Raw genomic sequence first — 14,473 nt, 5'->3', positions numbered from 1 at the left:
TAACAATAATACATGTTCCACCTCTCCCACACTAACTTTACAAAATGCAAACTTGCAATGCTTTTCTTTCGTTATTAGTTTTTTTTATAGATGAGTACGACGGCTCACTGTTCGTTGTTGGAATTGAAAAATGTCTGTTGTTGTCTGTTGATGTGTCTGTAGCCATGAGTTTGAACAGTGTCTGTTGTTGTGTCTGTAGCCATGAGTTTGCCAGGGGCCTAGTGGAGGTCCAGGAAGAAGTGAAGGAGGAGGGGGTGGGGCATGTTGCCATGAGGAACCTGTTCTCCCGGGAAGCCAGCTCCATGGAGACAGTTACCGTGGAGAAGAAGAGCAGGAAGAGGCACATTAGAGAGTCAGCTGACCGCCTGGAGCTCAGCAAGAAGGTCAGTACTATTATTTGATCGATTGACTGATTGATTTATTGATTGGAGCTACAGAAGAAGGCTCTCCTGGACATCACATTACTTGTGGTCTTTTGTCAGTGTTATGAGGGCGGTCTTAGATAAGTTAACCCTTTCCTGTCCATATCCCTGCTGTCTGTCCCCTGTAGGTTGAGGAGAGAGCAGAGTTCCGTAAGAAGCAGAACAGTGACAGCCTGACCCATCCTCCTGAGTTCATAGTTCGTCCCCGAGGACAGACTGTCTGGGAGGGCAAGACTGTCAAGCTGCACTGCACCGTGACTGGATGGCCTAAACCACGCATTGCATGGTGAGACACACACACACACACACACCCTCTCCTGCTGCTTTTTATACCCCGCCCGCTCCCACTGACTTCTTGTCCGACTTCCACACTCTCCCGCAAGAACTGGTCCCGAACACGACCGCAGTCCTGCAATGTTGTTTTAGGCTTATGTGACACAGCTCACTTTGCGGCCCCAGTCCCAGATATTTTGCCAACCTAGTCAAGATCAAAATTTACAGAAATATCCTAAGAAATAGATTAAAATACCAGCGATTCTCACGTGGCCCATTATATTAGGCTATCGGTATTATTGGGCTATATATCAGCCAATAGGGTAGGGCTGACCCCATTTAGTCAACTAATGGATTGGTCGAAAGAACAGATGACTCTCGGGTCGACCAATGTTTTTTTTAGTAGGGGACAGCCCTAAAATAGGGTATTATTGGGCTATATATATCAGCCAATAGGGTATTATTGGGCTATATATATCAGCCAATAGGGTATTATTGGGCTATATATATCAGCCAATAGGGTATTATTGGGCTATATATATCAGCCAATAGGGTAGCCCCTATAATAATGAATTGTATTTTGTAAAGCGGTTTCTTGCATCATAAAACACAATACACTGCAATTTACAGTCAGCTATTTGGCCCATGGTGTTACAAACCACGTAAAAAAAGTCCTTCATAATGTAAAAACGTTTTTAAAAGTAGGCCTGCATTGAACACCACATATACTGTACTGTAGGCTATATCATATAGGACCCTGAACAGCTTCTTCTCCCATAAGACTGCTAAACAAGACTGATAAATAGCTACTCAAATGGCTACCCACTGCTGCTACTGTCTATTATCTACCCTGTTGCCTAGTCACTTTACCCCTACCTACAGTATACTGCTGCTACTGTCTATTATCTATCCTGTTGTCTAGTCCCTTTACCCCTACCTACAGTATACTGCTGCTACTGTCTATTATCTATCCTGTTGTCTAGTCACTTTACCCCTACCTATATGTACATAGCTACCTCAACTACCTCAACTACCTCGTACCCCTTCACATTGACTCTGGTACTGGTACTCCTTATATATAGCCATGTTGTTATTCATGACACATAACAGGATGGTGCCGACAGACATGGTGGCCCTGTTTCTAGCTCCTAGCCCACAATATCTGCTCAGAACGTTTCTTACATTATTACTTACAGCCGAAAATAACTTTGGGATATATTCGACCGGCAGTCCAGCTTTTTGACCAGAAATTAGACTTTCCTGAATTGGATCCTTTGTTTGAACTTCCCGAGGCAATTCCATTCATCCCAGGGGAAGAGGAATAAGGAGTGGACTTTTAGTTCGACTCAGTCAGGGTCAGGCGGAGGGCAAACCATCCACCGCTTCCCAGTATATTACTCGCTAATGTTCAGTCCCTGGACAATAAAGTAGACGAGTTTAGGGTGAGGATCTCCTTCCAGAGAGACATCACGAAATGTAACATACTCTGTTTCATGGAATCATGGCTCTCTCCGGATGTACTGTCCCCGTCCATACAGCCAGCGGGTTTCTCCGTCCATTGTGCGTACAGGAATAAAAAACTCTCAGGGAAAAAGAAAGGTGGAGGTGTTTTATGATGAACTCGGTGTGATTGTGGTAACGTACAGGAACTCAAGTCCTTTTGTTCTCCCCATCTGGAATATGTAGTGATCACAATATAGTAACCATATCTAGAAAAACCAAAGTTTCAAAGGCTGGGCCTAATATAGTGTATAAGAGGTTAGTTTTGTAGTAATTCTTATGTTGATGTAAAGAATATTTGTTGGTCCGTGGTGTGTAATGAGGAGCAAACAGACGTTGCACTTGACACATTTATGAAATTGCTTATTCCAGTTACAAATAAACATGCACCCATTCAGAAAATAAAAAAACGGTTAAATCCCTGTGGATGTAAGAAATCCCGTTATGCCCTCATACAAACCATCAAACAGGCAAATCGTCAATACATGACTAAGATTGAATGCTACTACACCAGCTCTGATGCTCGTCGGATGTGGCAGGGCTTGCAAACTTTACGGACTACAAAGGGAAAACCAGCCACGAGCTGCCCAGTGACGCGAGTCTACCAGATGGGCTAAATGCTCGCTATGAGGCAAAAAACTCTGAAGCATGCATGAGAGCACTAGCTGTTCTGGATGACTGTGTGATCACGCTCTCCATAGCTGATGTGAGCAAGACCTTTAAACAGGTCAACATTCACAAGGCTGCAGGGCCAAATGGATTACCAGGACGTGTACAGTCGTGGTCAAAAGTTTTGAGAATGACACAAATATTAATTTTCACAAAGTCTGCTGCCTCAGTTTTTATGATGCCAATTTGCATATACTTCAGAATGTTATGAAGAGTGATCAGATAAATTACAATTAATTGCAAAGTCCCTCTTTGCCATGAAAAATGAACTTAATCCCAGAAAAACATTTCCACTGCATTTCAGCCCTGCCACAAAAGGACCAGCTGCCATCATGTCAGTGATTCTCTCGTTAACACAAGTGAGTGTTGACGAGGACAAGGCTGGAGATCACTCTGTCATGCTGATTGAGTTAGAATAACAGACTGGAAGCTTTTAAAGGAGGGTGGTGCTTGAAATCATTGTTCTTCCTCTGTTAACCATGGTTACCTGCAAGGAAACACGTGCCGTCATCATTGCTTTGCACAAAAAGGGCTTCACAGGCAAGGATATTGCTGCTAGTAAGATTGCACCTAAATCAACCATTTATCGGATCATCAAGAACTTCAAGGAGAGAGGTTCAATTGTTGTGAAGAAGGCTTCAGGGTGCCCAAGAAAGTCCAGCAAGCGCCAGGACCGTCTCCTAAAGTTTATTCAGCTGCGGGATCGGGGCACCACCAGTGCAGAGCAGCAGGCAGGTGTGAGTGCATCTGCACGCACAGTGAGACAAAGACTTTTGGAGGATGGCCTGGTGTCAAGAAGGGCAGTGAGGAAGCCACTTCTCTCCAGGAAAAACATCAGGGACAGACTGATATTCTGCAAAAGGTACAGGGATTGGACAGCTGAGGACTGGGGTAAAGTCATTTTCTCTGATGAATCTCCTTTCCGATTGTTTGGGGCATCCGGAAAACACCTTGTTCCGAGAAGACAAGGTGAGCGCTACCATCAGTCCTGTGTCATGCCAACAGTAAAGCATCCTGAGACCATTCATGTGTGGGGTTGCTTCTCAGCCAAGGGAGTGGGCTCACTCACAATTTTAGCAGAGAACACAGCTATGAATAAAGAATGGTACCAACATATCCTCTGAGAGCAACTTCTCCCAACCATCCAAGAACAGTTTGGTGACGAACAATGCCTTTTCCAGCATGATGGAGCACCTTGCCATAAGGCAAAAGTGATAACTAAGTGGCTCGGGGAACAAAACATCGACATTTTGGGTCCATGGCCAGAAAATCCCCAGACCTTAATCCCATTGAGAACTTGTGGTCAATCCTCTAGAGGCGGGTGGACAAACAAAAACCCATAAATTCTGACAAACTCCAAGCATTGATTATGCAAGAAAGGGCTGCCATCAGTCAGGATGTGGCCCAGAAGTTAATTGACAGCATGCCAGTGCGGATTGCAGAGGTCTTGAAAAAGAAGGGTCAACACTGCAAATATTGACTCTTTGCATAAACTTCATGTAATTGTCAATAAAAGCCTTTGACACTTATGGAATTTACATTTACATTTATGTCATTTAGCAGATGCTCTTATCCAGAGCGACTTACAAATTGCTTGTAATTATACTTCAGTATACCATAGTAACATCTGACAAAAATATCTAAAAACACTGAAGCAGCAAACTTTGTGCAGACCAATACTTGTCATTCTCAAAACTTTTGACCACGACTGTACTCAGAGCATGCGCAGACCAACTGGCAAGTGTCTTCACTGACATTTTCAACCTCTCCCTGACCGAGTCTGTAATAACTACATGTTTCAAGCAGACCACCATAGTCCCTGTGCCCAAGAAAGCGAAGGTAACCTGCCTAAATGACTACCGACCCATAGCACTCACGTCCATAAGTGTCAGAGGAAGGCCCTCAAAATTGTCAAAGACTCCAGCCACCCTAGTCATAGACTGTTCTCTCTGCTACCGCCCTAGACCCACTCCAATTTGCATACCGCCCCAACAGATCCACAGATGATGCAATCTCTATTGCACTCCACACTGCCCTTTCCCACATGGACAAAAGGAACACCTACTGTATGTGAGAATGCTGTTCATTGACTACAGCTCAGAGTTCAACCCCATAGTGCACTCAAAGCTCATCACTAAGCTAAGGATCCTGGGACTAAACACCTCCCTCTGCAACTGGATCCTGGACTTCCTGACGGGCCGCCCCCAGGTGGTAAGGGTAAGTAACAACACATCTGCCACACTGATCCTCAACACTGGGGCCCCTCAGGGGTGCGTGCTCTGTCCCCTCCTGTACTATTCACCCACGACTGCGTGGCCAGGCATGACTCCAACACCACCTTTAAGTTTGATCACCGACAATGATGAGCCAGCCTATAGGAAGGAGGTCAAAGACCGGGCCGTGTGGTGCCAGGACAACAACCTCTCCCTCAACGTGAACAAGACAAAGGAGCTGATCGTGAACTACAGGAAAAGGAGGGCCAAACACACCCCCATTCACATCGACGGGGCTGTAGTCGAGCGGGTCGAGAGTTTCAAGTTCCTTGGTGTCCACATCACCAACAAACTATCATGTTCCAAACACACCAAGACAGTCGTGAAAAGGGCACGACTATGCCTTTTCCCCCTCAGGAGACTGAAAACATTTGGCATGGGTCCCCAGATCATCAAAAAGTTCTACAGCTGCACCATCGAGAGCATCCTGACCGGTTGCATCACCACCTGGTATCACCGCTATTTACATTGACCCCCCACAGCTGCTACTCGTTGTTTATTATCTATGCATAGTCACTTTACCCCTACCTACATGTACAAATTACCTCGACTGACTAACCTGTAGCACATTGACTCTGTACCGGTACCCCCTGTATATAGCCTCCCTACTGTTATTTCCCATTGACTCTGTACCGGTACCCCCTGTATATAGCCTCCCTACTGTTATTTCACATTGACTCTGTGCGGTACCCCCTGTATATAGCCTCCCTACTGTTATTTCATATTGACTCTGTACCGGTACCCCCTGTATATAGCCTCTCTACTGTTATTTCCCATTGACTCTGTGCCGTTACCCCCTGTATATAGCCTCTCTACTGTTATTTCCCATTGACTCTGTACCGTACCCCCCTGTATATAGCCTCTCTACTGTTATTTCCCATTGACTCTGTACCGGTATCCTGTATATAGCCTCCCCTACTGTTATTTCCCATTGACTCTGTGCCGGTACCCCCTGTATATAGCCTCTCTACTGTTATTTCCCATTGACTCTGTACCGGTACCCCCTGTATATAGCCTCCCTACTGTTATTTCCCATTGACTCTGTACAGGTACCCCCTGTATATAGCCTCCCTACTGTTATTTCCCATTGACTCTGTACCGGTACCCCCTGTATATAGCCTCTCTACTGTTATTTCACATTGACTCTGTACCGGTACCCCTGTATATAGCCTCCCTACTGTTATTTCACATTGACTCTGTACCGGTACCCCTGTATATAGCCTCCTACTGTTATTTCACATTGACTCTGTACCGGTACCCTGTATATAGCCTCCTACTGTTATTTCCCATTGACTCTGTACCGGTACCCCCTGTATATAGCCTCTCTACTGTTATTTCCCATTGACTCTGTACCGGTACCCCCCTGTATATAGCCTCCCTACTGTTATTTCCCATTGACTCTGTACCGGTACCCCCTGTATATAGCCTCCCTACTGTTATTTCACATTGACTCTGTACCGTACCCCCTGTATATAGCCTCTCTACTGTTATTTCCCATTGACTCTGTACCGGTACCCCCTGTATATAGCCTCCCTACTGTTATTTCCCATTGACTCTGTACCGGGTACCCCCTGTATATAGCCTCTCTACTGTTATTTCCATTGACTCTGTACGGTACCCCCTGTATATAGCCTCTCTACTGTTATTTCCCATTGACTCTGTACCGGTACCCCCCTGTATATAGCCTCCTACTGTTATTTCCCATTGACTCTGTGCAGGTACCCCCTGTATATAGCCTCCCTACTGTTATTTCCCATTGACTCTGTACCGGTACCCCCTGTATATAGCCTCCTACTGTTATTTCCCATTGACTCTGTACCGGTACCCCCTGTATATAGCCTCCCTACTGTTATTTCACATAGACTCTGTAGCGGTACCCCTGTATATAGCCTCCCTACTGTTATTTCACATTGACTCTGTACCGGTACCCCCTGTATATAGCCTCCCTACTGTTATTTCCCATTGACTCTGTACCGGTACCCCCTGTATATAGCCTCCCCTACTGTTATTTCCCATTGACTCTGTACCGGTACCCCTGTATATAGCCTCCCTACTGTTATTTCCCATTGACTCTGTACCGGTACCCCCTGTATATAGCCTCCCTACTGTTATTTCCCATTGACTCTGTACCGGTACCCCCTGTATATAGCCTCCCTACTGTTATTTCCACATAGCCTCTGTACCGGTACCCCCTGTATATAGCCTCCCTACTGTTATTTCCCATTGACTCTGTACCGGTACCCCCTGTATATAGCCTCCCTACTGTTATTTCACATAGCCTCTGTGCGGTACCCCCTGTATAAGCCTCCCTACTGTTATTTCCCATTGACTCTGTACGGTACCCCCCTGTATATAGCCTCCTACTGTTATTTCCCATTGACTCTGTACGGTACCCCCTGTATATAGCCTCCTACTGTTATTTCCCATTGACTCTGTACCAGTACCCCTGTATATAGCCTCCCTACTGTTATTTCCCATTGACTCTGTACCGGTACCCCCTGTATATAGCCTCGCTACTGTTATTTCCATTGACTCTGTACGGTACCCCCTGTATATAGCCTCCCCTACTGTTATTTCCCATTGACTCTGTACCGGTACCCCCTGTTATAGCCTCCCTACTGTTATTTCCCATTGACTCTGTACCGGTACCCCCTGTATATAGCCTCCCTACTGTTATTTCCCATTGACTCTGTACGGGTACCCCCTGTATATAGCCTCCCTACTGTTATTTCCCATTGACTCTGTGCAGTACCCCCTGTATATAGCCTCCCTACTGTTGTTTCACATAGCCTCTGTGCGGTTCCCCCTGTATATAGCCTCCCTACTGTTATTTCCCATTGACTCTGTGCGGTACCCCTGTATATAGCCTCCCTACTGTTATTTCCCATTGACTCTGTACCAGTACCCCTGTATATAGCCTCCCTACTGTTATTTCCCATTGACTCTGTACCGGTACCCCTGTATATAGCCTCCCTACTGTTATTTCCCATTGACTCTGTACCGGTACCCCCTGTATATAGCCTCCTACTGTTATTTCCCATTGACTCTGTGCCGGTACCCCCTGTATATAGCCTCCCTACTGTTATTTCCCATTGACTCTGTACCGGTACCCCCTGTATATAGCCTCCCTACTGTTATTTCCCATTGACTCTGTCCGGTACCCCCTGTATATAGCCTCCCTACTGTTATTTCCCATTGACTCTGTACCGGTACCCCCTGTATATAGCCTCCCTACTGTTATTTCCCATTGACTCTGTACGGTACCCCCCTGTATATAGCCTCCCTACTGTTATTTCCCATTGACTCTGTACCGGTACCCCTGTATATAGCCTCCCTACTGTTATTTCCCATTGACTCTGTACCGGTACCCCCTGTATATAGCCTCCCTACTGTTATTTCCCATTGACTCTGTACCGGTACCCCCTGTATATAGCCTCCCTACTGTTATTTCCCATTGACTCTGTACGGTACCCCCTGTATATAGCCTCCCTACTGTTATTTCCCATTGACTCTGTACGGTACCCCCTGTATATAGCCTCCCTACTGTTATTTCCCATTGACTCTGTACCGTACCCCCTGTATATAGCCTCCCTACTGTTATTTCCCATTGACTCTGTACCGGTACACCCCTGTATATAGCCTCCCTACTGTTATTTCCCATTGACTCTGTACCGTTACCCCTGTATATAGCCTCCCTACTGTTATTTCCCATTGACTCTGTAACGGTACCCCCTGTATATAGCCTCCCTACTGTTATTTCCCATTGACTCTGTGCGGTACCCCCTGTATATAGCCTCCCTACTGTTATTTCCCATTGACTCTGTGCAGGTACCCCCTGTATATAGCCTCCCTACTGTTATTTCCCATTGACTCTGTACCGGTACCCCTGTATATAGCCTCCCTACTGTTATTTCCCATTGACTCTGTAACAAAGTACCCCCTGTATATAGCCTCCCTACTGTTATTTCCCATTGACTCTGTACCGGTACCCCCTGTATATAGCCTCCCTACTGTTATTTCCCATTGACTCTGTGCCGTACCCCCTGTATATAGCCTCCCCTACTGTTATTTCCCATTGACTCTGTGCAGTACCCCCTGTATATAGCCTCCCTACTGTTATTTCCCATTGACTCTGTACCAGTACCCCCCTGTATATAGCCTCCCTACTGTTATTTCCCATTGACTCTGTACCGGTACCCCTGTATATAGCCTCCTACTGTTATTTCCCATTGACTCTGTACCAGTACCCCCTGTATATAGCCTCCCTACTGTTATTTCACATAGCCTCTGTACCGGTACCCCCTGTATATAGCCTCCCTACTGTTATTTCCCATTGACTCTGTACCGGTACCCCCTGTATATAGCCTCCCTACTGTTATTTCACATAGCCTCTGTACCGGTACCCCCTGTATATAGCCTCCCTACTGTTATTTCCCATTGACTCTGTACGGTGCCCCCTGTATATAGCCTCCCTACTGTTATTTCCCATTGACTCTGTACAGTACCCCCTGTATATAGCCTCCCTACTGTTATTTCCCATTGACTCTGTACAGTACCCCCTGTATATAGCCTCCTACTGTTATTTCCCATTGACTCTGTGCAGTACCCCCTGTATATAGCCTCCCTACTGTTATTTCCCATTGACTCTGTACCGGTACCCCCTGTATATAGCCTCCCTACTGTTATTTCCCATTGACTCTGTGCCGTACCCCTGTATATAGCCTCCCTACTGTTATTTCCCATTGACTCTGTACCGGTACCCCTGTATATAGCCTCCCCTACTGTTATTTCCCATTGACTCTGTGCGGTACCCCCTGTATATAGCCTCCCTACTGTTATTTCCCATTGACTCTGTACCGGTACCCCTGTATATAGCCTCCTACTGTTATTTCACATAGACTCTGTATCGGTACCCCCTGTATATAGCCTCCCTACTGTTATTTCCCATTGACTCTGTACCGGTACCCCCTGTATATAGCCTCCCTACTGTTATTTCCCATTGACTCTGTGCAGTACCCCCCTGTATATAGCCTCCCTACTGTTATTTCCCATTGACTCTGTACCAGTACCCCTGTATATAGCCTCCCTACTGTTATTTCCCATTGACTCTGTAGCAGTACCCCCTGTATATAGCCTCCCTACTGTTATTTCCCATTGACTCTGTGCCGGTGCCCCCTGTATATAGCCTCCCTACTGTTATTTCCCATTGACTCTGTACCGGTACCCCCTGTATATAGCCTCCCTACTGTTATTTCCCATTGACTCTGTGCAGTGCCCCCTGTATATAGCCTCCCTACTGTTATTTCCCATTGACTCTGTACCGGTACCCCCTGTATATAGCCTCCTACTGTTATTTCCCATTGACTCTGTGCAGTTGCCTGTATATAGCCTCCTACTGTTATTTCCCATTGACTCTGTACCGTTACCCCCTGTATATAGCCTCCCCTACTGTTATTTCCCATTGACTCTGTGCGTACCCCCTGTATATAGCCTCCCTACTGTTATTTCCCATTGACTCTGTACCGGTACCCCCTGTATATAGCCTCCCTACTGTTATTTCCCATTGACTCTGTGCAGTACCCCCTGTATATAGCCTCCTACTGTTATTTCCCATTGACTCTGTACGGTACCCCTGTATATAGCCTCCTACTGTTATTTCCCATTGACTCTGTACCGGTCCCCCCTGTATATAGCCTCCTACTGTTATTTCCCATTGACTCTGTACGGTAACCCCTGTATATAGCCTCCTACTGTTATTTCCCATTGACTCTGTACCGGTACCCCCTGTATATAGCCTCCCCTACTGTTATTTCCCATTGACTCTGTACAGTTACCCCTGTATATAGCCTCCCTACTGTTATTTCCCATTGACTCTGTGCCGGTACCCCCTGTATATAGCCTCCCCTACTGTTATTTCCCATTGACTCTGTGCAGTACCCCTGTATATAGCCTCCCCTACTGTTATTTCCCATTGACTCTGTACGCCGTTACCCCCTGTATATAGCCTCCCTACTGTTATTTCACATTGACTCTGTACGGTACCCCCTGTATATAGCCTCCCTACTGTTATTTCCCATTGACTCTGTACCGGTACCCCTGTATATAGCCTCCCTACTGTTATTTCCCATTGACTCTGTACCAGTACCCCCTGTATATAGCCTCCCTACTGTTATTTCCCATTGACTCTGTGCAGTTACCCCCTGTATATAGCCTCCCTACTGTTATTTCCCATTGACTCTGTACCGGTGCCCCCTGTATATAGCCTCCCTACTGTTATTTCCCATTGACTCTGTACGGTTACCCCCTGTATATAGCCTCCCTACTGTTATTTCCCATTGACTCTGTACGGGTACCCCTGTATATAGCCTCCCTACTGTTATTTCCCATTGACTCTGTGCCGTACCCCCTGTATATAGCCTCCCCTACTGTTATTTCCCATTGACTCTGTACCGTTGCCCCCTGTATATAGCCTCCTACTGTTATTTCCCATTGACTCTGTACCAGTACCCCCTGTATATAGCCTCCTACTGTTATTTCCCATTGACTCTGTACCGGTACCCCCTGTATATAGCCTCTGTGCCGTGTCCTTTATATAGCCTCCCTACTGTTATTTCACATTGACTCTGTACCAGTACCCCCTGTATATAGCCTCCCTACTGTTATTTCCCATTGACTCTGTGCCGGTACCCCTGTATATAGCCTCCCTACTGTTATTTCCCATTGACTCTGTACCGGGTACCCCCCTGTATATAGCCTCCCCTACTGTTATTTCCCATTGACTCTGTACCGGTACCCCTGTATATAGCCTCCCTACTGTTATTTCCCATTGACTCTGTACCATTACCCCCTGTATATAGCCTCCCTACTGTTATTTCCCATTGACTCTGTACCGGTACCCCCTGTATATAGCCTCCCTACTGTTATTTCCCATTGACTCTGTACCGGTCCCCCTGTATATAGCCTCCTACTGTTATTTCCCATTGACTCTGTACCAGTACCCCTGTATATAGCCTCCCTACTGTTATTTCCCATTGACTCTGTACCGGTACCCCCTGTATATAGCCTCTGTACCGTACCCCTGTATATAGCCTCCCTACTGTTTTTCCCATTGACTCTGTACAGTTACCCCTGTATATAGCCTCCTACTGTTATTTCCCATTGACTCTGTACGGTTACCCCTGTATATAGCCTCCCTACTGTTATTTCACATTGACTCTGTACGGTACCCCCTGTATATAGCCTCCCTACTGTTATTTCCCATTGACTCTGTACGGTACCCCTGTATATAGCCTCTGTGCCGGTACCCCCTGTATATAGCCTCCCTACTGTTATTTCCCATTGACTCTGTACCGGTACCCCCTGTATATAGCCTCCTACTGTTATTTCACATTGACTCTGTGCAGTACCCCCTGTATATAGCCTCCTACTGTTATTTCCCATTGACTCTGTGCGGTACCCCCTGTATATAGCCTCCCTACTGTTATTTCCCATTGACTCTGTGCAGTTACCCCCTGTATATAGCCTCCCTACTGTTATTTCCCATTTACTCTGTGCAGGTACCCCTGTATATAGCCTCCCCTACTGTTATTTCCCATTGACTCTGTGCAGTACCCCCTGTATATAAGCCTCGCTACTGTTATTTCCCATTGACTCTGTGCCGTACCCCTGTATATAGCCTCCCTACTGTTATTTCCCATTGACTCTGTACAGTTACCCCCTGTATATAGCCTCCTACTGTTATTTCCCATTGACTCTGTACGGTACCCCCTGTATATAGCCTCCCCTACTGTTATTTCCCATTGACTCTGTACCGGTATCCCTGTATATAGCCTCGCTACTGTTATTTCCCATTGACTCTGTACCGGTACCCCCTGTATATAGCCTCCCTACTGTTATTTCCCATTGACTCTGTACCGGTACCCCCTGTATATAGCCTCCCTACTGTTATTTCCCATTGACTCTGTGCGGTACCCCCTGTATATAGCCTCCCTACTGTTATTTCACATTGACTCTGTACCGGTACCCCTGTATATAGCCTCCCTACTGTTATTTCCCATTGACTCTGTAACGGTACCCCCTGTATATAGCCTCCCCTACTGTTATTTCCCATTGAATCTGTACCGGTCCCCCTGTATATAGCCTCCCTACTGTTATTTCACATTGACTCTGTGCGGTACCCCCCTGTATATAGCCTCCCTACTGTTATTTCCCATTGACTCTGTGCGGTACCCCCTGTATATAGCCTCCTACTGTTATTTCCCATTGACTCTGTACCAGTACCCCCTGTATATAGCCTCCCTACTGTTATTTCCCATTGACTCTGTACCGGTTACCCCCTGTATATAGCCTCCCTACTGTTATTTCCCATTGACTCTGTACGGTACCCCCTGTATATAGCCTCCCTACTGTTATTTCCCATTGACTCTGTACCGGTACCCCCTGTATATAGCCTCCCTACTGTTATTTCCCATTGACTCTGTGCCGGTACCCCCTGTATATAGCCTCCCTACTGTTATTTCCCATTGACTCTGTACCGGTACCCCCTGTATATAGCCTCGCTACTGTTATTTCCCATTGACTCTGTACCGGTACCCCCTGTATATAAGCCTCCCTACTGTTATTTCCCATTGACTCTGTGCAGTACCCCCTGTATATAGCCTCCCTACTGTTATTTCCCATTGACTCTGTACCAGTCCCCCTGTATATAGCCTCCCCTACTGTTATTTCACATTGACTCTGTGCAGTACCCCCTGTATATAGCCTCCTACTGTTATTTCCCATTGACTCTGTACCGGTACCCCCTGTATATAGCCTCCCTACTGTTATTTCCCATTGAATCTGTACCGTACCCCCTGTATATAGCCTCCCTACTGTTATTTCACATTGACTCTGTACCGTACCCCCTGTATATAGCCTCCCTACTGTTATTTCCCATTGACTCTGTACCGGTACCCCCTGTATGTAGCCTCCCTACTGTTATTTCCCATTGACTCTGTACCAGTACCCCTGTATATAGCCTCCCTACTGTTATTTCCCATTGACTCTGTGCAGTACCCCCTGTATATAGCCTCCTACTGTTATTTCACATTGACTCTGTACCGGTACCCCTGTATATAGCCTCCCTACTGTTATTTCACATTGACTCTGTACCGGTACCCCCTGTATATAGCCTCCCTACTGTTATTTCCCATTGACTCTGTGCGGTTACCCCCTGTATATAGCCTCCCTACTGTTATTTCCCATTGACTCTGTGCGGGTTCCCCCTGTATATAGCCTCCTACTGTTATTTCCCATTGACTCTGTACCGGTACCCCCTGTATATAGCCTCCCTACTGT

At 46.3% G+C, this 14,473-nt stretch overlaps 1 protein-coding gene across 1 annotated transcript in view; it reads left to right on the top strand.

The window, feature by feature from the left end:
- LOC121580517 (M-protein, striated muscle) overlaps positions 1-14,473 on the top strand; it is a 171,639-nt gene that overhangs the window by 34,059 nt on the left and 123,107 nt on the right. The window contains exons 4-5 of the mRNA XM_045224866.1: positions 200-383; positions 551-708. Coding sequence (XP_045080801.1) covers positions 200-383; positions 551-708 — 342 coding nt within the window. The remainder of the gene's footprint in view (positions 1-199; positions 384-550; positions 709-14,473) is intronic.

Source organism: Coregonus clupeaformis, chromosome 14 (genome assembly GCF_020615455.1).
Source record: "Coregonus clupeaformis isolate EN_2021a chromosome 14, ASM2061545v1, whole genome shotgun sequence".
Taxonomy (NCBI): domain Eukaryota; kingdom Metazoa; phylum Chordata; class Actinopteri; order Salmoniformes; family Salmonidae; genus Coregonus; species Coregonus clupeaformis.
Note: the sequence above shows the minus strand (reverse complement) of the source record. Positions and strands in the feature narration are given on the sequence as shown.